Source organism: Ascaphus truei, chromosome 6 (genome assembly GCF_040206685.1).
Source record: "Ascaphus truei isolate aAscTru1 chromosome 6, aAscTru1.hap1, whole genome shotgun sequence".
In the NCBI taxonomy this organism is placed as follows: domain Eukaryota; kingdom Metazoa; phylum Chordata; class Amphibia; order Anura; family Ascaphidae; genus Ascaphus; species Ascaphus truei.
The window spans coordinates 16,232,716-16,258,978 of record NC_134488.1 but is presented as its reverse complement, the minus strand read 5'-3'; the positions used below and the strand labels follow the sequence as shown (position 1 = coordinate 16,258,978).

At 47.2% G+C, this 26,263-nt stretch overlaps 1 protein-coding gene across 1 annotated transcript in view; it reads left to right on the top strand.

Moving 5' to 3' along the window:
• LOC142496677 (uncharacterized) overlaps nucleotides 1–23,002 on the top strand; it is a 66,648-nt gene extending 43,646 nt beyond the window's left edge. The window contains exon 2 of the mRNA XM_075603425.1: nucleotides 22,640–23,002. Coding sequence (XP_075459540.1) covers nucleotides 22,640–22,880 — 241 coding nt within the window. The 3' untranslated portion in view covers nucleotides 22,881–23,002. The remainder of the gene's footprint in view (nucleotides 1–22,639) is intronic.
• Nucleotides 23,003–26,263: the final 3,261 nt, after the last annotated feature.

Here is a 26,263-nt window from a genome sequence, read left to right as displayed (position 1 = left end):
GCTCTTCCAACAGCCTGCAAACCCTGTACATGGAATGTATAGTCCAAAAAAGTCCAATACATCACCAATATATATATATATATATCCGGGTTAGTCCAGTTGCAATAGTGCAGAATCAATGAGTTCTTCAGTATTAGGTGATATCTTTTTTATTTGGACTAACAATTTATGTCATACTGTATGTGACAGAAACCAGGGGATGGTAATAAATTCCGTATATAGGGCTCCCAGGATACTAGACAGTTTCTATCCTGTTTGGCCTGGGAGTGCAGCCTTATAATACATACACTCCATCCCACAGTTTGGCAAGCGCTGGAACTGAGGGATGAGAGATCCAGACCAGAGTTTGTCTGCTGCCTGATTTCTGTCACCTGTCATGCTAATTAAGAATCAGGTATGAAAGACTGATTTCCTGTTTGCTCTGGTCTCCCCACAAGAGCCAGGAGGCTGGAAGGCTGCTGAACTACAGAGGGGAGAAGCCTCTTCCCCAAACAGGTTCAATCTTTCTGTTCATTTGTGTAAGACTGCAAAAGTACCGTGTTTTGATGTTGGAAGTGGAAAAGCCACTTCCAACCCTGAGTCAGGGATATCTAAGTTAAGTTATCGCTCAGGTGAGCAGCTTTTGTTTTGATCTGTTTTCTGTTGTATGCACTGTGGCAGTCTCAGTGCCTGGGACTGAATAAACCAGGCATAGCCTGTTTAAAGGAACAGTACGTGACGCCTCATCATTTAACCTACCCTAAAAGACCGTGTTCTAAACAGTCCCGGACAAACGACGGAGCCCCGGAGTAAGCCGTTTGTCACATATGGTGGAGAATGCGGGCAGAGCACTAGGGGGTCTGCGGGTTAAAGAACTTTGAAAGAAAAAAAAAAAAAAAAAAAAGTTTTTTTTTCATCCTCTGCAAACAAGATGGAAGACGTGGTGGGTGCGCTGGTACGCAATGTCGCTGCCCAGAAAGACGCGAATGAAACCCAGCAACAGCTGTTAATAGCCCAGCAAGAAATAATGCAAACCAGCAGCAGACGAATGCAGCCCAGCAACAGCTGCTAATAGCCCAGCAAGAGATTAATGCAAACCAGCAACAGGCGAATGCCAACCAGCAACAGGCGAATGCAAACCAGCAACAGACGAATGAAGCCCTGCAAAACGCGAATGCAAACCAGCAAGAGACAAACCGCTTGCTGAGAGAGGAGCAACAGCGGTTCGCTCAGGGCTTACAGCAGGAACTCGAGATCCTGAGGGGGACTATCAGTAACCTTCCACTGGCAGCGGCAGCCCCAGTTCCGAAAATGACCAGGGCAAGCCACTACCTTCAGAAGATGGGACCCTCGGATGATGTGGAAGCCTATCTTCTCACGTTTGAACGCACGGCACAGAGAGAGGGATGGCCAGAAGCTGAGTGGGCTGGTCTAATCGCACCCTTCCTAAGCGGCGAACCCCAGAAGGCTTACTTTGATCTAGAGCCAGCCGAAGCAAACGTCTATGCAAAATTGAAGTTCGAGATCCTCGCCCGCCTCGGCGTAACCACGGCTGTTCGCGCCCAAAGGTTTCACGCATGGTCCTTCACGATGGATAAAGCCACCCGAAGCCAGATGTATGACCTCATCCACCTCGCCCGGAAGTGGCTACAACCCGAGATCAACTCAGCCAGCCACATCGTGGAACGGTTGGTCATGGACCAGTTCTTGAGGAAACTTCCCTCTGCCTTACGCCGTTGGGTCAGTCGGAGTGACCCCCACAATGCGGATGAGCTTGTGGCCCTCGTAGAAAGGTACAATGCAGCAGAAGGGCACCCGCAACCCACAGTCGTGGAGCAACCCCACTACCCGAGGTTCCAGGACTCTTCCAGAGACGGTAAAAGGGTACCGGGGTTAAGGGGCGCTGAAGAGCGGCGACCCCCTTCACGCAGCACAAGCAACAGTGGTTCGCACAATAAGGGCAATAGCCAACATGGGGAGCCGGGAAAAGGCTCTAAGTGGGACACAGACTATGTACCTAAATGTGTAAATTGTCATGAGAGGGGCCACACAGCAAAAATCTGCCCACTAAATGATGAGCCCATGCAATGCAACAGCGTGGAACCTTATTCGCTGTTGTCCCAATGTATGGGCCCTAGCCCAGAGGACCCCTTGAATAACCATCTGTGGGCATTTGTAAAGGTTAATGGTAAGAGGGTTCGGGCACTTCTTGACTCTGGGAGCATGGTCACACTAGTGTCCGAATACCTCTTGCCCATTAAGAAGAAACAGAGAAACAGTTCACAAAGAGTGGCAATTTGTTGTATACATGGGGATAATCATGAATATTCCACTGTTGATGTTTTTTTTGAAACAGAGTTTGGTTCTTTAGATTTCAAGGTGGGTATTGTACCCAAACTGGCACATGATGTGTTAATAGGGACCGACTTTCCCCATTTTCTAAAAATGTGGTCCCCCGCTCAGAATAGCGCCCAGAGTTCAATAGCGGACCATAACGAAGTATTAGAAGAAACAAATCCTTTCCCTTTTTCAGAAATGGAGGTTGACGAGGGCCCAAATAAGAAGGGGGAAAAGGAGGAGTGCTGTAAAATTCCCTTCCCCATCACTACTTTGGTAGGGAATACCCCAAATCAAGATGTTGAGCAGACACTTACCACCCCAGAACCGGATAAGACCCTCGCTGACCTAGAGGTCAGTCCTGGGAGTTTTAAGAAAGCCCAGTGGGAGGACCCCACATTAGCGGTAGCAAGGGGAAATATACGGGACCAGAATAGTACTCCTGGCCAACCAGATAGGTCACTTGCTTACCCCTACTTCGAGGTAGAGAACGACCTAGTATATCGGGTTGATAAAAGGAAATCAGTTACAACTAAACAATTGTTGGTACCACGGACATTCCGTAACGTAGTATTACACCTCGCACATAGTCATCCATTGGGGGGACACCTAGGGGTGGAAAAGACAAAAGAAAAGGTTCTCCGAAGCTTCTATTGGCCTGGGGTTCTGGCAGAAATTACGAATTATTGTTCCTCATGCCCAGAATGTCAGATCACCGCCCCGTTCAAGGCGTACCGCAGCCCATTGGTACCCCTTCCCATAATAGAGGTACCATTTGACCGGATTGCTATGGATCTAGTAGGACCCCTAATAAAGTCTGCTAGGGGACATCAGCATATATTGGTAATATTAGATTATGCCACCCGATATCCGGAGGCAGTTCCCCTACGTAGCACCTCAGCTAAAAACATAGCAAAAGAGTTAGTAGTTCTGTTTTCCCGGGTCGGGATTCCTAAAGAGATTCTATCTGACCAGGGAACACCATTTATGTCCCAAGTAACAAAAGAGCTATGTAAACTCCTAAAAATCAAGCTTTTCAGAACCTCAGTCTATCATACACAAACAGATGGTTTAGTGGAAAGGTTCAATAAAACCTTAAAGAGCATTTTACGGCGGGCGGTTGATAAAGATGGGAAAAACTGGGATTGTTTGTTACCGTACCTGTTATTTGCCATTAGGGAAGTTCCCCAATCATCCACAGGCTTCTCCCCGTTTGAACTATTGTATGGCCGACACCCAAGGGGCTTACTGGATATAGCCAAAGAGACTTGGGAACACGAGGTTACCCCTTACAGAAGTGTAATAGAGCATGTTGCCCAGATGCAGGACCGCATTGCTGCAGTCCTACCCATAGTGAGGGAACACATGGAGAAAGCTCAAGAAGCACAGAGGAATACGTATAATAAGGGTGCTAGGGTCAGAATTTTTTTCCCAGGTGATAGGGTACTAGTTCTGGTTCCCACCGTGGAGAGTAAATTCCTTGCTAAATGGCATGGGCCATATGAGGTCTTGGAAAGAGTGGGAGAAGTAAATTATAAGGTAAGACAGCCAGGTAGGAGGAAACCTGAGCAAATTTACCATATAAACCTACTCAAGCCCTGGAAAGATAGAGAAGTCTTGTTAACCCTAGTACCCCCAGGTCCGTCAGAGAATCAAGAAACTGACCCAGAGGTTAGCATAGCTGAAACCCTGTCTGTTCATCAGAAACGAGAGGTTCAGAATTTAGTGAGAAGAAACAAAGAAATCTTCTCTATACGGCCAGGTAGAACTAGCGTAATTGAACATGACCTAGTCTCTGAACCGGGGGTCCGAGTTAACCTTAAACCGTACCGAATCCCAGAGGCCAAAAGAAAGGCTATAAGTTTAGAGGTTAAAAAAATGCTAAAACTAGGTGTAATTGAGGAATCCCAAAGTGGGTGGAACAGCCCTATAGTCTTAGTCCCAAAGCCAGATGGTACAACAAGGTTTTGTAATGACTACCGGAAACTAAACGCGGTGTCAAAATTTGATACTTATCCTATGCCCAGGGTAGATGAACTTGTAGAGAGACTGGGCAAAGCCCGATATCTCACAACCCTAGACCTAACAAAAGGGTACTGGCAGGTTCCCCTCACAGAAAGGGCAAAAGAAAAGACAGCCTTCTCAACCCCAGACGGCCTCTTTCAGTATAAGGTGTTGCCTTTTGGCTTACATGGAGCTCCCGCCACATTCCAAAGAATGATGGATAAAATTTTAAAACCACATGCTCGGTATGCTGCCGCCTACCTGGATGATGTGGTAATCCATAGTGAAGATTGGCAATCCCACCTTCCAAAGGTCCAAGCTGTGCTTGACGCAGTCCGGTAAGCTGGACTAACTGCTAACCCCGCTAAATGCACTATTGGTCTGGAGGAGGCCAAGTATCTGGGATATTCTATTGGCAGAGGTTTACTCAAACCCCAAACACTCAAAGTGGAGGCGATACAAAATTGGCCAAGGCCAGTTACAAAAAAACAAGTAAGGACCTTTTTGGGGTTAATTGGGTACTATAGAAGGTTTATTCCCAATTTTGCAACTAAGGCAACCCCACTAACTGACCTCACAAAAGCAAGAGGACCGCTAATGGTAAAGTGGTCCCCCGAAACCGAACAGGCCTTTAGAAGCCTGAAAGAAGCTCTCTGTGCCCAACCAGTGTTGGTCACACCTGACTTCTCCAAAGAGTTCGTAGTCCAAACCGACGCATCTGAGGTAGGGCTGGGGGCGGTACTCTCCCAGGAGTCTCAAGGTGAGGAGCACCCCATCCTTTATTTAAGTAGGAAACTAAATCCCCAGGAGAAAAATTACTCCATAGTAGAGAAAGAGTGTCTCGCAATAAAGTGGGCTGTAGAGACGCTCAAATACTACCTGTTGGGGAGAAAATTCCGGTTGGTCACAGATCATGCACCCCTTACCTGGATGTGTCAAAACAGGGAAAAGAATGCTAGAGTGACCAGGTGGTTCCTAAGCCTACAACCCTTTAAATTTTCTGTGGAACACAGGTCAGGGCACAAACATGGCAATGCTGACGGGTTGTCAAGGATGCACTCCCTAATATCCATGGTCGCTCATCCCTCGAGGTCTGAGCTGGGGGGGAGGATATGTGACAGAAACCAGGGGATGGTAATAAATTCCGTATATAGGGCTCCCAGGATACTAGACAGTTTCTATCCTGTTTGGCCTGGGAGTGCAGCCTTATAATACATACACTCCATCCCACAGTTTGGCAAGCGCTGGAACTGAGGGATGAGAGATCCAGACCAGAGTTTGTCTGCTGCCTGATTTCTGTCACCTGTCATGCTAATTAAGAATCAGGTATGAAAGACTGATTTCCTGTTTGCTCTGGTCTCCCCACAAGAGCCAGGAGGCTGGAAGGCTGCTGAACTACAGAGGGGAGAAGCCTCTTCCCCAAACAGGTTCAATCTTTCTGTTCATTTGTGTAAGACTGCAAAAGTACCGTGTTTTGATGTTGGAAGTGGAAAAGCCACTTCCAACCCTGAGTCAGGGATATCTAAGTTAAGTTATCGCTCAGGTGAGCAGCTTTTGTTTTGATCTGTTTTCTGTTGTATGCACTGTGGCAGTCTCAGTGCCTGGGACTGAATAAACCAGGCATAGCCTGTTTAAAGGAACAGTACGTGACGCCTCATCATTTAACCTACCCTAAAAGACCGTGTTCTAAACAGTCCCGGACAAACGACGGAGCCCCGGAGTAAGCCGTTTGTCACACATAGGACAAGCTTTCGAGAGTTCTCCTCTTCCACAGGTCAGCAATACTGGTTTACAAAGGAATCTATGGCTAAAACAGAGGTTAGGAAGGCAGAAAATAAAACAATTAAATTAAAAAAACTCTATACAACACCATGAAGAAGGAAGATACTGCTCACCAGTGGAACATCAGTTCTCACAACCAGATCATTCCATAAATTATTTAAAAATCTAAATCCTCAATGGAATGTTTAAATGCACCGAGAACAGAAAACATTTGAACTCAGAATGATAACTCTGACACCAAAACAAGAGGACTTAATGCGGATATGGGGTTTCTCACACACTAACAATTGTTTCTAATTATCATGCCTGCCCTCTCCAATATTCTTATCCATACCTTCCCCCCCCTCCACAGAATCCCCTTCCCCCTCCATGCTGTTCCTTGTCACTGTTTTATTACCCTTCCAATGTCTTCAGACATCCCTTTCTCACCCCACCTTATCTACGTGTAGCCAGGTTCCCCAGTCTCTCCCTTACCTCTGATGTGGGAGCGGAGCAGGGGGAGGCTACAGCGGCACATGCAGGGACGTTGTGGCATGAGGGCTGGCGATCCGCCGCGGAGCTCCGGCGACCAGGACGCCGGTATGGGCGCTGCCATCTTGGATCTGCTGCGCATGCACATAGATTACTCGCGCATGCGCAGTACGGTCGCTAGCGGCGGCCATTAGGCCTCGGCCATGTTACCTGCTTGCGTGCTGAGGCGTGCTGAGGCTCAGGGAAAGCGGGTGCTTTCCCTAGCCTTAGTCAGCGTGCCATCAGGGGGTGTGTCGGGGGCGGGCCAGTGATGTCACGGAGCTGGTTCGCCCCTCATTGGTCGAACCGCTCACGTGACCGGCCCTGCGTGCCGGCAAGCGGGGAAATCTAAAATTCTGGTAAGACCTACGCTTCCGCAAGCGCGCGGAAGCGTAGGCGAGCCCCTACTAAAGCCGCTCTAATTGCGGCTTCAGGGGCTCAGTGCTGAGCGGGAGCCTCAGTGCGCCTCCGCCAGCAAGCAGCAACCATGGACGAGGCCTTAGAGAGACTGGCTCCGCGCAGGGACTACATGTCCCATGAGCCTCTGGAGCTACTATCACATGGCGCAGCACAGCTAATAGGGCTGCTAGAAGCACGGATGACTGGGTTAATACATTTGGCGCGTTGGAGCACCACAAGTCAGTCAGGAGCAGGATAGAGAAGGGTGGAGTGCTACTGGGCGAGCCTAAATGTATATAACAAAAAAACAGAGAAGCCCAAAGCTGCATCCAATATGACAAAAATACACAGTGAAATACCTATATAGCTCTTGAAAAAGGGTAATTTAGTTAAACCCTTTGACCAAAGCATTCATCAAAGCAAAACATTGCCCAAAGAAGAGATCCGAGTATCTTGAAAGCTCACACAAATAAAAGCATTTAGTTAGCGACAGAACGGTATCGAGTATTTGTTTTTTATTTTATATAAATATATATATATACTAGTTGATATACACGGCGTTGCCTGGGATTTAATTTTGCTGCTCCCACTCTCTCTCTGCTCCCTCCCCTTCACAGCTCCTACCCCCCCCCCTCGTTCACATGTCCGATTCCCCCCCCCTCTTTTACAGCTCGCCCCTCCCCCCTTCACAGGTCCAATTTCACCACCCTGGTCACGGGCCGTGACTGGGTGGGTGGGTGCGAGGCAGTGATTGGGTGGGTGGCAGTGACTGGGTGAGTGTTAGGCAGTGGGTGGGTGTTGGGCAGTGACTGTTTAGTGGGTGGGTGGGAGGCGGTTGGTGGGAGCCAGTGACTGGGTGGGTGGGAGCGAAGCAGTGACTGGGTGGGTGCGAGGCAGTGACTGGGTTGCGAGGCAGTGACTGGGTGGGTGCAGTGACTGGGTGGGTGGGTGCGAGGCAGTGACTGGGTTGCGAGGCAGTGACTTAGTGACTGGGTGGGTGTGTTAGGGAGGCAGTGACTGGGTGGGTGGGAGGCAGTTTGGGAAGTAGTGGGTTGGAGGCAGTGGGATTGGCAGTGACTTTGGGAGGCAGTGACTGGGTGGGGTGGGTTGTCACGGTGAGAGTATGGCAGGCTGTATAAGGTCACATAAATATATATAACAGATGATATATATTTGTCACTGGGTCTGAACTGAAACGAGTCTTAGATATAATAAAGTATATTTATTCCTTTGGATAGGTGAACACACAAATAATACAGTAACAGACAAAAAGTACACTTACTTTGGGGTTGGGGAATGAGAAGTATATAGCATAGCAATTCTCTCGCAATCAGGTAGCCATCAGATGATAAATTGAAGACCAAGGATACAGGGTGAACATCAGTTTATAAACCTTTTGTGCCCTATCCTTAACCTTGAGTACCGGGGATTGGTTTTCAATTAACTCCAGCCAGTGGTTAACGTGGGAACACTTTTTGACCCATGCCCCCTGGCTAGTTGGGATATGCGCAGTAGAGCTCTGGGGTCCCATATTCTATAACCCCTCCTCTATATCAGGAATGCCAGCTAGTCTACCAAATGGAGTACAGGGCAGGAAATCCTTTGTTGTGAGGTGTGAAATGGAACACTTGAAGACTACTCTGGTTTGAGGAGTCTCCACCCTCATGCAAACAGTGGAGGTGACAAAATCCTTTGAAACATACTCAGGTCCTAGACATGGGGTCGCCTTTCTGGCCATATGCGACTCTGGTATGCAAAGGAATTTCCTCTGAGTTTTACCCACATCTTGGAATACAGTATGTTGGATAAAACATGAACATATTAAAATATCCGGTTCCTTTGGGTCCAGCAGGTCCAAACTTCCCAGTTCTCAATGCCGGAACTGGGACACCCTATGGTCCAATTTGCGACCTGCTACGACCTGGGAAACCGTAGATACACAAATACACTTAAAACAGTTTTACATTTTAATACAAATGTCTCCGCTAAAAGAAATCACGGTTTTTCACTAAATCCCCATTGAAAACAACGGGTTCCGCCGCCATAGACTCTCAATGGCAAACCGCCACCATTGGCGGCTATGGGAATCCCCGCCATAGACTTTCAACGGGGCGATGCCGCCGTTGAAGTCAATGGGGGTTTTCCGCCGTAGCCGGTCAATGGGGTTTGGCCGCCATTGAATTCTATGGGAAAAATCCCGAACTTTCAAGGGGGTCCATACTCCGTCGGGTTGGTCCCAGAGGGTCAAGGATGGTTCTGCAGTGATGCTGGAGCAGTGGCTACAGACACCCCAAATTCTGACTCTCTGGACCCTCCGGAACTGGAGCTATGGAATACCACATTTCTGCATTTGACACTTAGCCGTTTTCCTGAGCTGTTTCTGCCGCCGCCATTGGAACCTATGGCGCGGCCCGCTCTCCTCGGTTCGACCCTTATCGGGGGTCCAGGATACGGGGACCCGGTTGTGGTCGAGTGGGGGGAAGTCTAGGAACTAAGGACAGAACGAATTTTATTCCTAGGGGCCCTAGAATTGTTTATTCCCACGCCACTTGTCGTTGAACTTGACTTGTAAGTGATCAAAGCTCTTCTATTGAAATTGTATCCGCTTTGCGGTTAAGCTGTTTGGACAGCAGCCAACTTGTTCCTGGAAAACTCTCTCGAGGGTTTCTCCATTGAAGTCAATGAGCCCATTGACTTTCAATGGGAAATCGCCGCTCTCCCTCTCGGACGCCATCTGCTGGTCTTCTCAGGAATCGGACTCCCCAGCAAGATTCACCAATAAGAAGCATTGAGCCCTAATGGCGGCCTATGGGAACCTGCAAAATGGTGCCTGAAAAGGCGGGAAAATTACACAAAGGGCTATAATCACTATACCACTATTAACCCCTGTGCTCCCGGATGGATCCCAGTGTGTGTGCTGCAGACCAGATGTTACAATAAAACAGGAAAAAACAGGGGAATACATATGTACATGTCATTACAGGGGTTAAATCACCGTTCTGGGTCTTAGCCCAGTTAACCCTTTGACTCCCGGGGGAGGTCAGGGGATGGCCAAATGGGGTGTAACCCCTTTAATCCCGGGCCACCCCCTTTCTCCCTCTACACCTCCCCTTAATGAGTGTCCTGTGGCCCACTGGCCCTAACGGGGAGTGGGGCACTGCTGGCACCATTATAGAACTCAGTCTCAGAGGGATAGTCCTGGCGTGAAAGTCCATCAGCATTGCTGTTTTCACTGCCCTTTTTGTGTTGAATGGTAAATTCAAATTCTTGCAAAGCCAAGCTCCATCTCAGCAACTTGGCATTCTCCCCTGATACCCTCTGTAGCCAACTCAGGGGATTGTGGTCTGTGAGGACCGTGAAAGCCCTCCCATATACATATGGTTGAAGCTTTTTGAGTGCCCACACAATGGCCAAGCACTCCTTCTCAATGGTGTCATAAGCCACTTCCCTGGGGAGCAGTTTGCGACTTAGATACACCACAGGGTGCTCTTTGCCGTCGTCCCCCACCTGGCTTAACACAGCCCCCACACCAAAGTCTGAGGCATCAGTTTATATAAGAAAATGCTTGGTATAGTCTGGGGCAGCCAGTATAGGGGCTCCAGCAAGCGCAGTTTTCAGGGCCTGGAACGCAGTTTCACAGGCAGGAGTCCAAGTAATAAGCACAGGCAGTTGCTTCTTGGTCAGATCAGTCAGGGGTTTGGCCAGGGCGCTGTACTGTGGGACAAATTTCCTATAGTATCCTGTGGTGCCCAAAAATGCCATGACCTGTTTCTTGGTTTTTGGAACAGGCCACTCAACTATGGCTTCTACCTTGGCTGGCTCTGGCTTGAGATGCCCTCCACCCACCCTGTGCCCTAAGTACAGGACTTCTGCCATCCCTACCATACACTTAGTGGGTTTTAAGGTAAGCCCAGCCTCCCTGATCCTACCCAGCACCGCAGCCACATGTCCTATGTGGGATTCCCAGGAATTACTAAAGACAGCAATGTCATCTAAGTAAGCCCTGGCATAGCTCTGCATCCCTTCCAGTAACCTATTGACCAGGCGTTGAAAGGTAGCCGGGGCATTCTTCATCCCAAATGGCATCACTAAGAACTCATAGAGGCCACTTGGAGTGATGAATGCTGACTTCTCCCTAGCCTCCAGGGTCAGTGGGATTTGCCAATAGCCTTTGCTCAAATCCATGGTGGTCAGATACTTTGCCCCCGCGAGTTCATCTAGTAACTCATCCATGCGGGGCATGGGGTAAGCATCGGACACCGTACCAGCGTTGAGCAACCGGTAGTCCACACAAAACCTGGTGGTCTTGTCCTTTTTAGGAACTAGGACTACTGGACTTGCCCAAGGGCTCTGGGACGGAGTAATTACCCATAGGGTCAGCATCTCCTCAATCTCTCTTTCCATACTGGTCTTGACCTCTGCTGACACTCTATAAGCGTGCTTATGCAGAGGCTGCAGGTCCCCGGTGTGTACTGGGTGTTTGGTGAGATGTGTGGTCCCTGGCATGTCAGTGAAGAGGGCGCTATACTGAGCTAGCATGTCCCTGGCTTCTCCCTTCTGCCTAGCACTCAACTGTGCCCCTGTCTCTACCTGCTCTACAGTGTTTCCTTGCCTTGCCTCCCCTAGGAGATCAGGCTACAAATGGCCAGCACTGCTCCCATACTCGGTGCTCTGTACTCTTTCAACATGTTGAGGTGGTATGTTTTGTGCCTCTCAGGCGCCACCTGTACAACATAGTTGCACTCATTCACCTTTTGGATAACCGAGTACGGTCCCGACCAGGCAGCCATCAGCTTGTTCTTCCGAGTGGGTTTGAGAACAAGTACCTGCTGTCCGGGGATGAATTCTCTGCTACGGGCCTGCTGGTCATACCATTGCTTTTGCTTGGTCTGAGCAGCCCTGAGGTGGTCCTGGGCCACCCCCATGAGCATCTGTAACCGGTCTCTGAGATCTACCACATACTGGATCACTGAAGCATCAGTAGCGGTAGTCTCCCCTTCCCATCCCTCACGGAATAGGTCCAGAGGTCCACGTACCCTGCGGCCATATAGTAGCTCGAAGGGGGAGAAGCCTGTAGATTCTTGCGGTACCTCTCGGTATGCAAACAGCAAGTGCTGCAGGTGAATCTCCCAGTCCTTCCCCTCCGCCTCTATAAAGGTCAGAAGCATCTGCTTCAGGGTCCTGTTAAACCTCACACATAATCCGTTGGTCTGGGGATGGTACGGGGTAGTGCGCCGGTGCTGTACACCGCAGGCATCCCAGAGACAATGTAACAGTTCACTCATGAACTGCGACCCCTGATCGGTTAGGATCTCACTAGGGAAACCTACCCTAGCAAAAATGTTCAGCAAAGCTGCTGCCACTGTCTTGGCACTTATCGTACCAAGCGCTACCGCCTCAGGGTACCGGGTGGCAAAATCCACCACCGTGAGGATGTAGCGCTTCCCTGACCTGCTAGGAATCATGAGGGGTCCTATCAGGTCCATCGCTACCTTCTGGAAGGGTTCCCCTATTATCGGTAGGGGTTTCAGGGGTGCCTTCACATGGTCGCCCGCCTTACCTACTCGCTGACAGGCATCACAAGAGCGGCAGAAATTGCTCACATCTCGGGATGCCCCCGGCCAGTAGTAACGCTGCAATATCCGGGCTCGCGTCCTAGTGACCCCCTGATGTCCCGCTAACGGAATAGAGTGAGCTACCCGTAACAATTGCTGTCTGTACCCCTGGGGCACTACTAGCTGTCGCTTACCGGTCAATCCCTCCTCTATCCCCGGGTTCCCTTCTTCTCTGTATAGGAGTCCCTTATACCATAGGCAGCGTTCAGTGCCCTACCCTGCCTGAGATTCGGACGCCCAAAGTCTCACGCCAGCCAGGGTAGGGTCTGCCTTCACTGCCTCCCTAAACTGGGCTCCTAAGTCTGGCCACCCCCCAGTCATGTCATTGTCAGGGGAAGGGGACAAGGTAAGGGGAAACAGTAAGTCAGCCTGTGGTTGCAACTGATCCTGGCTTACCTCCCCGGGCTCCTCTGTGCCCTCCACTAACGTTGGTCCCAAAGGCTGGGGGACTGGAGTGGCCGCCGCCGGCATTGCCGCAGTCTGGCTCCTGGTAACCGCCGCTACTGCAGCGGGCTGGGGCACACGGTCGTAGGTGCAGGTCATCGGTCTCAGGTCGTTGCCTAAAAGAATGTCGGCATCCAAACCGGGTAAAACCCCCACCTCCCGCACACCCTTGCCCACCCCCCAATCCAAAAAGATGCGGGCCACCTGCAGGAAACGTGGTTCTCCGTCGGCCACAGTGATCTGCATCCCAGGGCCTGGGAGCAATTCCTCTGGCCGGACCATATCAGGTCGGACCAGGGTCACTGCAGCTCCTGAATCAAGCAAGCCGACTGCTTGCCGGTCACCGACTGTGACCGGGGTAAGATATTTGCTACGGCCGTCCGTCCGCTGCAGGTCTGCGCTGAGATGTCCTCCACTCCTGGCTGTAGGCACCGATGAACCCGGGATAAGGGTGACATGGGACGCCTCGCTGGGAGTTGTTTCCATGACCGGGATAGGGTCTGTTGGAACGCAGGGGTTCTGGGCAATCTGGTCTGAGGTGACCAGTGCTGTTGCAATTGTAGCACCGGCGCTCATGCTGGAGCTCTCCCGCCTTCTGTGACCCGCTGCCCGCAGGCGGCTTTTGGGTCCACTGGGGGGTACTCACAGCTTTCTTGGCCGGCGCCGGGGGGGTTACCGCTTTGGCTGGTACCTTGGCGGTCATCTGGGACCGGCTGACCACATAGTCATCGGCCATCCTCGCCGCCTCGGTGTAGGTCTTGGGCTTTTTATCATACACAAAAGCCCTCACCGCCGGCGGGCACTGCTGCATGAGCTGCGCCTGAAAGATGAGGTCCAGCAGGCGTTGGTAAGTCCTGGCCTCAGAGCCCTCCACCCAGTGTAACCCGTACAAAGCCATGCGGGTCACATAAGTGACATAGGTCTCCTGAGGGTGCCTCTCCTCAAGCCGGAACTTACCCCGGTAAGCTTCGGGGGTAAAACCGTGCTGGAATAGCAAAAGTTCTTTCAGGTGGTCATAGTCATCAGCAAACTCATCTGTAAGTGCCATCAAAGTCTGTTTGGCCAAGCCGGAGTGTAGCGGGTCCAGGCGTGTAACCCTATGCTCGGGAAGCACCTTGTACCGCCGGCACTGCATATCAAAGTTCCTTAGAAACATGTCAATCCGATCAGTGCCTTCCACGTACTTGGTTAGACTGTGCTTGTCCAGTTGGAGTTCATCTTTGCGGGGTTGGACCGGGGGGCAATAAGCGGGTCTGTTCACGGCCATTGAGAGAAACGTCAGCCGCTCCTCCGCTGTCCCTCGGTCTCCCCACTTGGTGATCAGTGCCATCTTTTCAGGGATAAACGGACTGGTGGCTGCAGCCAACAGTGCCCCTCTTGTCGCACTTGGCCCGGGAGGTCCACTTGTTCCCTCCCCGGGATCCTGCCGCTCCGGCACAGGGTTCAGTCCCTGATCTCCGGGCGGCTGTAAAAGGGCGAGCTGAGTCGTATCCTGAGACTCTGCAAGCTCGGCTTCATGCGCTGTTATTGCCGCAACCATGTCCTCGACATCCTGGTCCACATATTCCAGTCCATAGGCACGGCACTTGTCTTTTAGCTGATTTCTAGTTTTCAGGTATTAGTCATTCTCCGCGTAACTCATGGTTCTGGATCGCAGCAGGTGAGGTGGTGTGACAACTTGCGTTACTTGTTGCACTAACGTGTGTTCAATATCTTTAGACCCAGGAACTCGCAATTACCATCGAGTCCCCACTAGATCACAGTACCCCGCACAATACTGTAATCTAGGTCCAGTTCAATCCCGCCGCTGCCACCAGTTAATTTATAAGCCTGTCACGGTGAGAGTATGGCAGGCTGTATAAGGTCACATAAATATATATAACAGATGATATATATTTATCACTGGGTCTGAACTGAAACGAGTCTTAGATATAATAAAGTATATTTATTCCTTTGGATAGGTGAACACACGAATAATACAGTAACAGACAAGAAGTACACTTACTATGGGGTTGGGGAATGAGAAGTATATAGCATAGCAATTCTCTCGCAATCAGGTAGCCATCAGATGATAAATTGAAGACCAAGGATACAGGGTGAACATCAGTTTATAAACCTTTTGTGCCCTATCCTTAACCTTGAGTACCGGGGATTGGTTTTCAATTAACTCCAGCCAGTGGTTAACGTGGGAACACTTTTTGACCCATGCCCCCTGGCTAGTTGGGATATGCGCAGTAGAGCTCTGGGGTCCCATTTCTATAACCCCTCCTCTATATCAGGAATGCTAGCTAGTCTACCAAATGGAGTACAGGGCAGGAAATCCTTTGTTGTGAGGTGTGAAATGGAGCACTTGAAGACTACTCTGGTTTGAGGAGTCTCCACCCTCATGCAAACAGTGGAGGTGACAAAATCCTTTGAAACATACTCAGGTCCTAGACATGGGGTCGCCTTTCTGGCCATATGCGACTCTGGTATGCAAAGGAATTTCCTCTGAGTTTTACCCACATCTTGGAATACAGTATGTTGGATAAAACATGAACATATTAAAATATCCGGTTCCTTTGGGTCCAGCAGGTCCAAACTTCCCAGTTCTCAATGCCGGAACTGGGACACCCTATGGTCCAATTTGCGACCTGCTACGACCTGGAAAACCGGAGATACACAAATACACTTAAAACCGTTTTACATTTTAATACAAAAGTCTCCACTAAAAGAAATCACGGTTTTTCACTAAATCCCCATTGAAAACAACGGGTTCCGCCACCATAGACTCTCAATGGCAAACCGCTGCCATTGGCGGCTACGGGAATCCCCGCCATAGACTTTCAACGGGGCGATGCCGCCGTTGAAGTCAATGGGGGTTTTCCACCGTAGCCGGTCAATGGGGTTTTGCCGCCATTGAAGTCTATGGGAAAAATCCAGGATACGGGGACCCGGTTGTGGTCGAGTGGGGGGAAGTCTAGGAACTAAGGACAGAACGAATTTTATTCCTAGGGGCCATAGAATTGTTTATTCCCACGCCACTTGTCGTTGAACTTGACTTGTAAGTGATCAAAGCTCTTCTATTGAAATTGTATCCGCTTTGCGGTTAAGCGGTTTGGACGGCAGCCAACTTGTTCCTGGAAGCTGTCTCGAGGGTTTCTCCATTGAAGTCAATGAGCCCATTGACTTTCAATGGGAAATCGCCGCTCTCCCTCTCGGACGCCATCTGCTTGTCTTCTCAGGAATCGGACTCCCCAGCAAGATTCACCATTAAGAAGCATTGAGCCCTAATGGCGGCCTATGGGAACCTGCAAAATGGTGCCAGTGTGTGTGCTGCAGACCAGATGTTACAATAAAACAGGAAAAAACAGGGGAATACACATGTACATGTCATTACAGGGGTTAAATCACCGTTCTGGGTCTTAGCCCAGTTAACCCTTTGACTCCCGGGGGAGGTCAGGGGATGGCCAAATGGGGTGTAACCCCTTTAATCCCAGGCCACCCCCTTTCTCCCTCTACATGGGTGACTTACCTTCACCGGGTGGGTGTTGCTTCCTGCCACCAGACGCTTCCCCCCCTGCCCCTGAGGTGGCGGGGTGAGGGACTGAGTGCGGTGCGGCTGGAGGGGAGGCGGGGGAGTGGCGGTGATGCGGGGGGCCGGCGGCGGGCCTACCTGTACCTGACATCACAGTCCCCCCCCTGCATAACCCCCCGGTCCTCATTCCTGTTCCTGGCGCTCATCTCCATCTCCTCCATTCCCCGGTGTTCGTTCCCCACGGTGTTCATTCCCCCCCCCCCCCTGTCCCCGGCGCTCGTTCTCCCCCCCTTCTCCCCAGCGCTCCCGTGGGTAAGGTTAGTCGGTAGGCAGTGCAGCGGCTATGTGTGAGGCGATGGGTGATGCGGGAGCCGGCGCTCGTTCCCCCCCCCCCTCCCGGCGCTTATGCTCCCCCCCCATACCCGGTCCCCGGCGCTCCCACGCGTGAGGCGGTGAGTCGGGAGGCAGTGCGGCGGTGGGTGATGCGGGAGCCGACACTCTTTACCCCTCCCCCTCCCAACCCCGGCGATTGTTCTCCCCCCTACCCCGGTCCTCCCGCGGGTGAGGCGGGAGGCAGCGGGTGATGTGAGGCGGGAGGGTGTAGGGTGTGAGGGGCTGCGGATTGAGGTGAGGTGGCGTGCCGCTCATGCTAGAGGGTATGAGCGGCGGCGGGTTGAGGTTAAGCGCTGCGTCCGGGTGTGGGTGGTGCGACTGTCATGCCCTGCTGTGACGTCAGACCACCCCGCAGGCCAATTAGCTGTGGCTGTCCGCCGGCCAATCACAGGGGGCACAAATACACACACAAACATTATTTCAGTTATATATATATATATATATATATATACACACACACACACACACACACACACACACACACACACACACACACACACACACACACACACACACACACACACACACACACACACACACACACACACACCAATATGTATAATATATACATATACACACATATAGAAAAGATAAAGAAAAAGCGCCCGATCCTTGTATAAAATCAGATATAAAAGGTTTAATATTCCATGGACAGAGAAATGTACACTCACACTTTGTCAATAAATTAAAGGCATGTTATGGGACCAGCCCATCCACCAGATGGACGTGAGAATTCACAGCCGTCCTCCGTTTGAATGCGGTGGAAGTAACTGCAAATAGATGTTGCTGCTGCTGTAGTCACCGAAAAGGGCTTTTCCCTTTCAAACCCGAACACCTCTGTTCAGTGCGGCCGCCATTAGCCTCTCACAACTCATGGACCAGGGAAATCCTTCACTGACGTCCTCACTCTGGTGTCTGGACTGCTCGACCACCGTAGTTCCTATGCCACGTGACCCTACGCGTTTCATCTGTCTCAGCGGATTTCATCAGGGGATGTACTCCAATTGGATTGACTTGTAATTTATAGTCCCATAGTCGAATAGATCATGCGATACAAAAATGGGTTCAATTCAATTAGAGTCCTAAAGGTCATCTGTGCTAGATGTGATTGATTGATTTAATGAATAAATAAATAATTAAGAATAAAAGAACAGTATTGGGATTAGCAGTAATTGTGTAATGAACATTTGAAATAAATGTAAATTTTTTTTAAAACAAATAAATAAACAGAAAACAATAAATACATAATTAGCACTATAAATAAATGGTAAATAAATGGAATTTCATTGCATTTGTAGATGCTTGATCACATACAGATAATTACAAAGCTGTACCACCTGTGGCTAGTAAAATAAAATAGATTTTGAACATAAGTTAACATGATACAGTACCTCTATTCAATATCAATGCTTCATATTTTAAAAATCATCAATGTTAACAATTAACTATATCAATGTATCTATGATAATGAATGCAATGGATCTAACTAGATATTACAATTACACCAATAAATCAAATATCAAATATATGGAATTAAAAATAAATTATGAATATAACAAGCTTGAAGTAATCACACAGAGTCCAAAATTGAATTGCGCTCTGTGTGATTAAAAGGAAGGGATGAGACTATGATCCATCATAGTGTGTTTGGAGAATCAAATCCTAAATAGGCTGACAATGCTGAATAGGGATATAAAATGATACAATATAATTATAATTACTTGTATATACCATCTTGAATAAATTACACAGATAAATAGTACCTTTTCTTCAAGATGGAAATGATGTAGAGACAGATGAAAAACATCATACTACTCATCATGAATTGATGATATGTATTAAGTGTACCATAAACACCTAAATGTTTATAACAAAAAAAGTTGAAATGAATAAGAAATACAAAAATGATCAAAATTATATGAGGAAAAAATTGCGTGAGGAAAAAATGAATGAATGAAAGTACCATGTGAGGACCTATCTCAAAAAATAATGAGAATACCATGTGAGGACATATCCCAAAAAGATAGGATAGAATAATGTATATAGTATACATATTGAGGGTAAATGATAGATACAAACTCCACAGTGAAGGGAGAGATAAATACAGCGAGCAACCCTAAAGAGAAAGGGTTTGTATCTTGAGACGTAATGTCAGAGAGCCAGCAATCCATGATTGTGAGATTATTATTAATAATGATGTGCTAGTGTGTATATCACAAAATGTGTGTTATAATTAAAGTGATTGTTTGGTTGTGCAAAAATTATGTTTAACTAAATGTAAAAATGTAAATTAAATGTTATGTGAAAGGATGACTAGTGTGTATGTTGACACTGTGTGTCAATCAAACAAATATGTTGTGAATATAAATATGTGATGTTATAAATCAAAATAAATGTTGTGTAAATACATATGTATTGCATATGCATGAAGTGTGTATTATAATTTTTATGAAATACTCAAATAATTTAAATGCAATCCCGACCAGGGGTCCCTCACTAAGTCCACCACCTGGGAAACAGAGGGAACATGCTACACACGTTTAACCCAGACCTCTGAGATCCCACCGGTGTGCTAGAAAGAGAATGCTACACAATAGTACTAGTATTGATACAGTCATTGAGACCACCCGGACTCAATGTATCCAACATGTATATCCAGTAGGTCTCTCTTAAATTCAGTCTCTTGACTCTATCACCACTGAGTAATGTTGAAGGTACTATTTCTAGACCCATCACCACCAGGGAAGATGGATCCTTGTTGTGCTTTTCCAAAAAGTGTCGAGACAGGTTATGAGTAGTGATTCCATGAATGATATTTCGTCTGTGCTCCAAAAACCTTGTGCTCAAAGTCCGTGTAGTTCTCCCCACATACTGATAACCACATGGACATGTGATGATATAGATGACAAATGTAGATAAACAATTGATCTGACCTTTTATTGTATGAATGGATTTGTTATGGTATGAGATAACTTGGTCACCCTTACTTATATGTCTACATGTTAGGCAACTATTGCGTCCACAGGTAGAATTGCCCTTTTCTGTTATCCTAGTTGTGGGAAAACCAATAGTCTGCTTTAGGCGACTGGGGGCCAACAGAGTTTTTAGATTTCTAGCTTTCTTGTAGATGATAGGAATATTAGGTGGTAACTTCTGACCAATAATAGGATCCCTTAACATAATGCTCCAATGTTTGTTTAAAATGGATGCAATACCCTTCGCTGAGTTGTTATATGTAGTAATGAATAAGGGTGAATTGACAGATCTGCCTATTGTGTCAACATTGGCTGGTCTATCTTTCAAATAGTTTTTCTTAGATTTGTTGAGCAAAGCCACACGATCCAAAGCACTCACTTGTCTGAATGTCTCCAAAATGATATGAATGTTATAACCTTTGGCTAAAAACCGTTTGACCAATAATTCCCCCTGGGCCAAAAAGTCAGAATCAAGAGAACAATTTCTCCTGATTCTGAGAAATTGGCCCCTGGGGATATTGTCCAGCCATCTTTTGTAATGGTTACTTCTTTTGTGCAAATAACTGTTTGTTGCGACCGTTTTGAAATGAGTTTTGGTGATGATCTCACCATTGTCACTAGCCTCCAAATCTAAATCCAGAAACACTATACTTTTTTTGTTGAGATTGAATGTGAATTTTAGATCCATATCATTATCGTTGAAAGAATTTAATTTACTCTCCAAATGTTCCAAATGTCCATCCCAAATTAGAATAATGTTGTCTATGTAACGGCCATAGAACACCAGGCCAGCCCCCAGATTCTTCTTTCTTCTTTTTTCATTTTTAATATATATTTTTTGTCACACACACACTTTTTCACCATTTTTAACATTCTTTTTGGCACATTTTTTACTCAATACATGAGGTGTTATACAATCACCTGTTCCTAATCACCAGTATTTTTATACTTTTTATTTTTATTAAGCATCTGTGCTGGGTGTGTCATCTTGCTTTGCTGGATCAGGGTTGCAGCAATTTGGGTGTTGTCTGAGAAAGGCGCTGTCTTTTACATTTTCTCAATACACACACACACACACACACACACACACACACACACACACACACACACACACACACACACACACACACACACACACACACACACACACACACACACACACACACACACACACATATATATGCAAATATAGCTGTATGCTCATCTGCATGTCTTAGGCAGGTCTGCAACCCCGCCTTTCCCCATCATCACCCAGCATACAGCACTTCCACTGCAGCAAGGGATTCTGGGAAATGACATGCAAATGAGCACACAGTGTCACTTTTTGCCTCAATAACCATTTTTAACATGGTTCCCTATAGGCTTAAGCTTGCTGCATGGTCACAGCTTTGAGCACAGCCAGGGTTAAGGTGCATACCCAGAAAACTACCCACAGACAGCTGTTTCGACCTTGATGGGTCTCATCAGTGTGGGGTTGATTTTACTGGGAATGCAAGAGAGGCTATGGGATAGGCTAAACCATAATACTGAGTTAAGTTATGGTGAGTAAAAAAAGTGACAAAAACCCTCCACAGGAAAGCAAATATGCAAATATAGCTGTATGTTCATCTGCATGTCTTAGGCAGGTCTGCAACCCCGCCCAGAATCCCTTGCTGCAGTGGTAGTGCTGTCTGCAGGGCGATGATGGGTAAAGGCGGGGTTGCAGACCTGCCTAAGACATGCAGATGAGCATACAGCTATATTTGCATATTTGCTTTCCTGTGGAGGGTTTTTGTCACTTTTTTTACTCACCATAACTTAACTCAGTATTATGGTTTATATATATATACACACATTTGACCATTGCATCCCTGAAGAAGGTCGCTCTCTGCAGACCGAAACGTTGGCTGGGGTGCCTGTATTTTTCTACAATACAGAATCATTTTGAACATCATTCCTGGTGTGCTGTCTCCTCATTACTGGACTTCAATCTGGTAATATCTACACTATTCTTACCTATGGGATTAGCATCTGGATTCTTCATTACTAAAGGGTGCTGGTTGTTGCTTTGCATTATATATATATATATATATATACAGTATATATATATATACACAAAAGAAAAAGACTGCGCTCCTTAGGTGTATCTAACACTTACATACAAAAATGGATGTATTATATTTAAGTGAACAATATGGATTTGGCAGTGGCTAATATATCAATAAAAATGGCTGATTGACTCACACTAATAAAGTTACACACAATGTGATAGTGATTAATTGCTGAATGTGCAAATGGTTAAAAAGCTGCTAAAAGAATGCTACCAATATATATATATATATATATATATATACAGTGTTCGACAAAGCTATTCCCCCACACGGCCCAGCGAGTGGTGGATTTGACCTCGTGGCGACCTCCATAATCCTTATGGCCGCCCAAGCAGCACACGTGTTTTTTTAATATATATACATACATACGCTGGGTAGCGTGGGAACAGCAATTGAATGACACTATTAAAAGCTTTTTGCAACATCATGGGGATCAATGCTCTGTTTGTCCTAATTTTGGGGGTGACTTGGGGTCAATGCGATTTACTTCTTTATAATTGTCCCTCTTTCTAGATAGAAGATGAACCAAGATCATAGAATATTTACTGTTCATTTTTGAGGTGCCTGAAATGTTACTGTTTTCCTTTACCCCAGAGGGAAATGCCGCTCAGTGCCAATTCAAAGCAGTTTAATAAAAATGAAGTCCCTACATAACCTGACAGCTGATATTGTCAGTACTCCGTACTCCGGTGAGACTCTTCCTACTACCGCAGCAAACCACGTGACGGATGCGAGGAGAACTCAGTTGTGTGCGCCAACGGCGCCAAGCACATCTTCTCTGGCGGAGTGTTCCTTTGTTGCCACTTGGATAGAGACAATCCTACATACCTGCTAAAATCCTGCTTTCTGTAAGTAGGATTTCAATTTTTCCAAACATTGGATGACCAGCTGTCCTGTTCATTATCCACATGGTCATTTTTTATATATATTTTAATAAATAATTTCCCAGCTTTCCAATAGGTGTTGTTCATATGTGTTGTTAGCGTTAGTATGTCAGTGTGTTAGTGTTGGTTATGTCTTTTGCCTCTAGTATCCAACAGGTATATGTTATATCTCTCTTTTTCTTTTACATGTCCATGTGGCTTAATTGAAGACTACTGGACTATCTAACTGGATATTATATATGGTCAGAGTATCGCTGTTATTTATTGTCTTTGGCGCCGGGTATATTTGTTTTATGTGCTGTCTGGCTGGGATTAGTCAGTGTTTCCTGGCACCCTGACCCACATTTATGGGTTTATTTTGTGTCACATATCACTGTATATTGGCAAACACTAATTAGTTTATAAGCTTTAGCGCTATTGTCACTCATTTTTATTGCAAATCGCCACGGTTGCACAACAGCAATGGTCCCGCTAGATGAGGAGCCACAGGCAGATCAAAAATAGAAGTAGGCCTAGCAGCCGGCTATGACATAATGCTTGGTCACATGTCAGCACAAACACCCACTGCCATTAATAATGCGAAATGGAAAGCTATCAATGATGCTGTTAACAGTGTTAGCGCAGATAACATATTATGCAAAACAGCAAGAAAAGATTAGCGGACATGAAATGCACAATCAAAGCAAAAATGGCACTGGAACTAAAGCCTGCCAGAGGAATTGTTAGAGGACCAGCGCTGAACGCCCTATACACCTCCTACAAACAGGGTGTAAAGACAGTTATCCATCCAGAGGAACAATCCAGCGTACCCTATGTCCTCCGATTAGCTTTCAGAGGCCGTCTCCACCAGGTAAGCTACCGTAATAATATGTAACAGTTAAAAAAACCATAAAGTCTATTGTTCTATAGTCACATACTTGGAACCAGTGATTTCCCATTAGCTGAGTAGGCCATAGTCTCGAGCAACATATTTTTTTGGGGCCAGCAATTTTTTGGGGAGAAAATGATTCACAACTGTAAATAGTGCTCAATACCCAAGTCAGACTTATACGCAAATATTTATAATACACTGGGATGACGCAATATATAAATTATCAGTAAATGTTATGTCACGCTGAAGTACATGTTACTTTCCATAAAAATAACATGGATTTAATTATCCGAAACAGCAATAGCAGCTCACCTGTATCACTGTATTTATAAGTCAATATCAATATATGACAGCATGACAACACTAATTGGGATCCTTAAATTCATACAGGTCCATTCACACGTTTAATTCTTTTTGAGATAACAGAATAACACCTTACTTGTCTATAAATGTCTATAAATGTCTATAAATGTCTTTATAAGACAGCACATGTGAATACGTCAAAGCATCGCACATAACATTGTCTGGTGAAGCTTTCAGTGATACATCGTACTGTATGTTACCTTATTTTAGGTCTATTGTGGCGTCCAACACGGCGCATAACTAGGCCACTGAGCCCATCTTCCTGTGCGCGATCACCGTCACCACATATGGACACACAACCCAGAGAATCAATTCCAGCATCACAACCACACAGACACATCCGTTTCTCTCATGAGTAAGCTGACCATCCTACACTAGGACATAACTTCACTGGACAACAGTGGGAGTTTGCGCACGAAAGCTAACATGGAAGAAAGTTTTAAAAAGCATCTCAAATTCAAACCGGAATCTATTCTGTGTAGAAAATCAATGAAAGCAAAGCAAGAAAATGATTTACTTCTGCGGTAGCAGTAAGTTGCTTTTAGAAAAATTGGCAGCAACATCGAACACTTAAGCGTTCAGGTTAACTCCAATAGTGAGCAACTGTCTGGCCTAAGTTTGCGGGCTATAACAATTTGGAAAATCCTGACGAAGGGTCCAGGAGGCCTTGAAACGTTACTCTGTTGTGCACATACATATAAGGCCGCACTTATAGTCCTGGTGACGGCACGTCGCGTCAAAACAAGTTGTTTTAATTCTTCCCGTGTGCCTATAGTGTGCGAAACCGCGAAGGGGCAACACAGCGACTAAAATCGCTGAAGTCAATGGAAATGGATTTTTTTCCGACGACCTCCGCGTGTCGTCAGTGCCACACCCTCTGGTCGCCGTCTCTTACACTATAAGTAGGGTGACCATTCGTCCCATTTTTGCCGGGACAGTCCCGGTTTTTGCTGGGCTGTCCCGGTTGCTCGTCCGTCCTGGGAATGTCCCGGTTTTTCTCCCTGGTTCGCGGGGAGTCGGTGACGATGCGCGAGGGGGTGCACGGGGGGAGCGAGCGGCGGCGCCGAGGAGGAGGATGCGGCAGCCGGGTAGTATTTTTTTCATGTTAGAATGCCGGGGGGGCTGGGCTTAGAGAGTAGAATCAGGGGATTGGTTGGAGGTCAGAGGATCTCGGGCGGGGCTTATTACCGGGCCGGATGGAGTGCGCTGCTTCTCAGTGAGCTGCTTCTCAGTGAGAGAGAAAGGTGTGTGTGTTTGCACTCTGTCTGTGTGTGTCCTGTCTGTATCCTGTACCGTCTGTATCCTGTCTGTGTGTGTTCTGTCTGTCTGTGTGTGTGTGTGCTGTCTGTCTGTCTATGTGTGTGTCCTGTCTGTCTGTGTGTGTCATAGGAGGAGCTGAGGGGAAGGTATGAGGAGGGGGAGATATGAGGAGCTGAGGGGAAGGTATGAGGAGGGGGAGATATGAGGAGCTGAGGGGAAGGTATGGGGAGGTATGAGAAGGGGAGGGGAAGGTATGAGGAGGGGAGGGGAAGGTATGAGGAGGGGAGGGGAAGGTATGAGGAGGGATGGGGAAGGTATGAGAAGGGGAGGGGAAGGTATGAGGAGGGGAGGGGAAGGTATGAGGAGGGGAGGGGAAGGTATGAGGAGGGGAGGGGAAGGTATGAGGGGGAGATATGAGGAGCCGAGGGGAAGGTATGGGGAAAACGTTCTTCCTGGGCCCCTGGAAAGCTGTCTGCAGCCCTGCATGGCAGTGATGTTACTGACTGCAACGAGGAGAGCAAGAGACCCTATTTTGCAAAGTGTAAGGTCAGGAAGGTCACATTTTTAAAAGTCTTAATTTTAATTAATGCCTACATTTTTTTATTTAATTTTAATTTGTCAATTAGATATTTATTTAATTCTAATTTGTTAATTATTTTAATTTTAATTAATGTCTTCATTATTTATATACACACAGACACACACTGCAGCCCCCACCAACGGGACGCATTATGGTGCCGAGGCATCACGTGATGCCACATTGTCATAGCAACATGTCACCGCCTGACGTTAGTGTCTCGTTGTCATGGCAACGGGGTGCGTCACGTGATGTAATTTGTT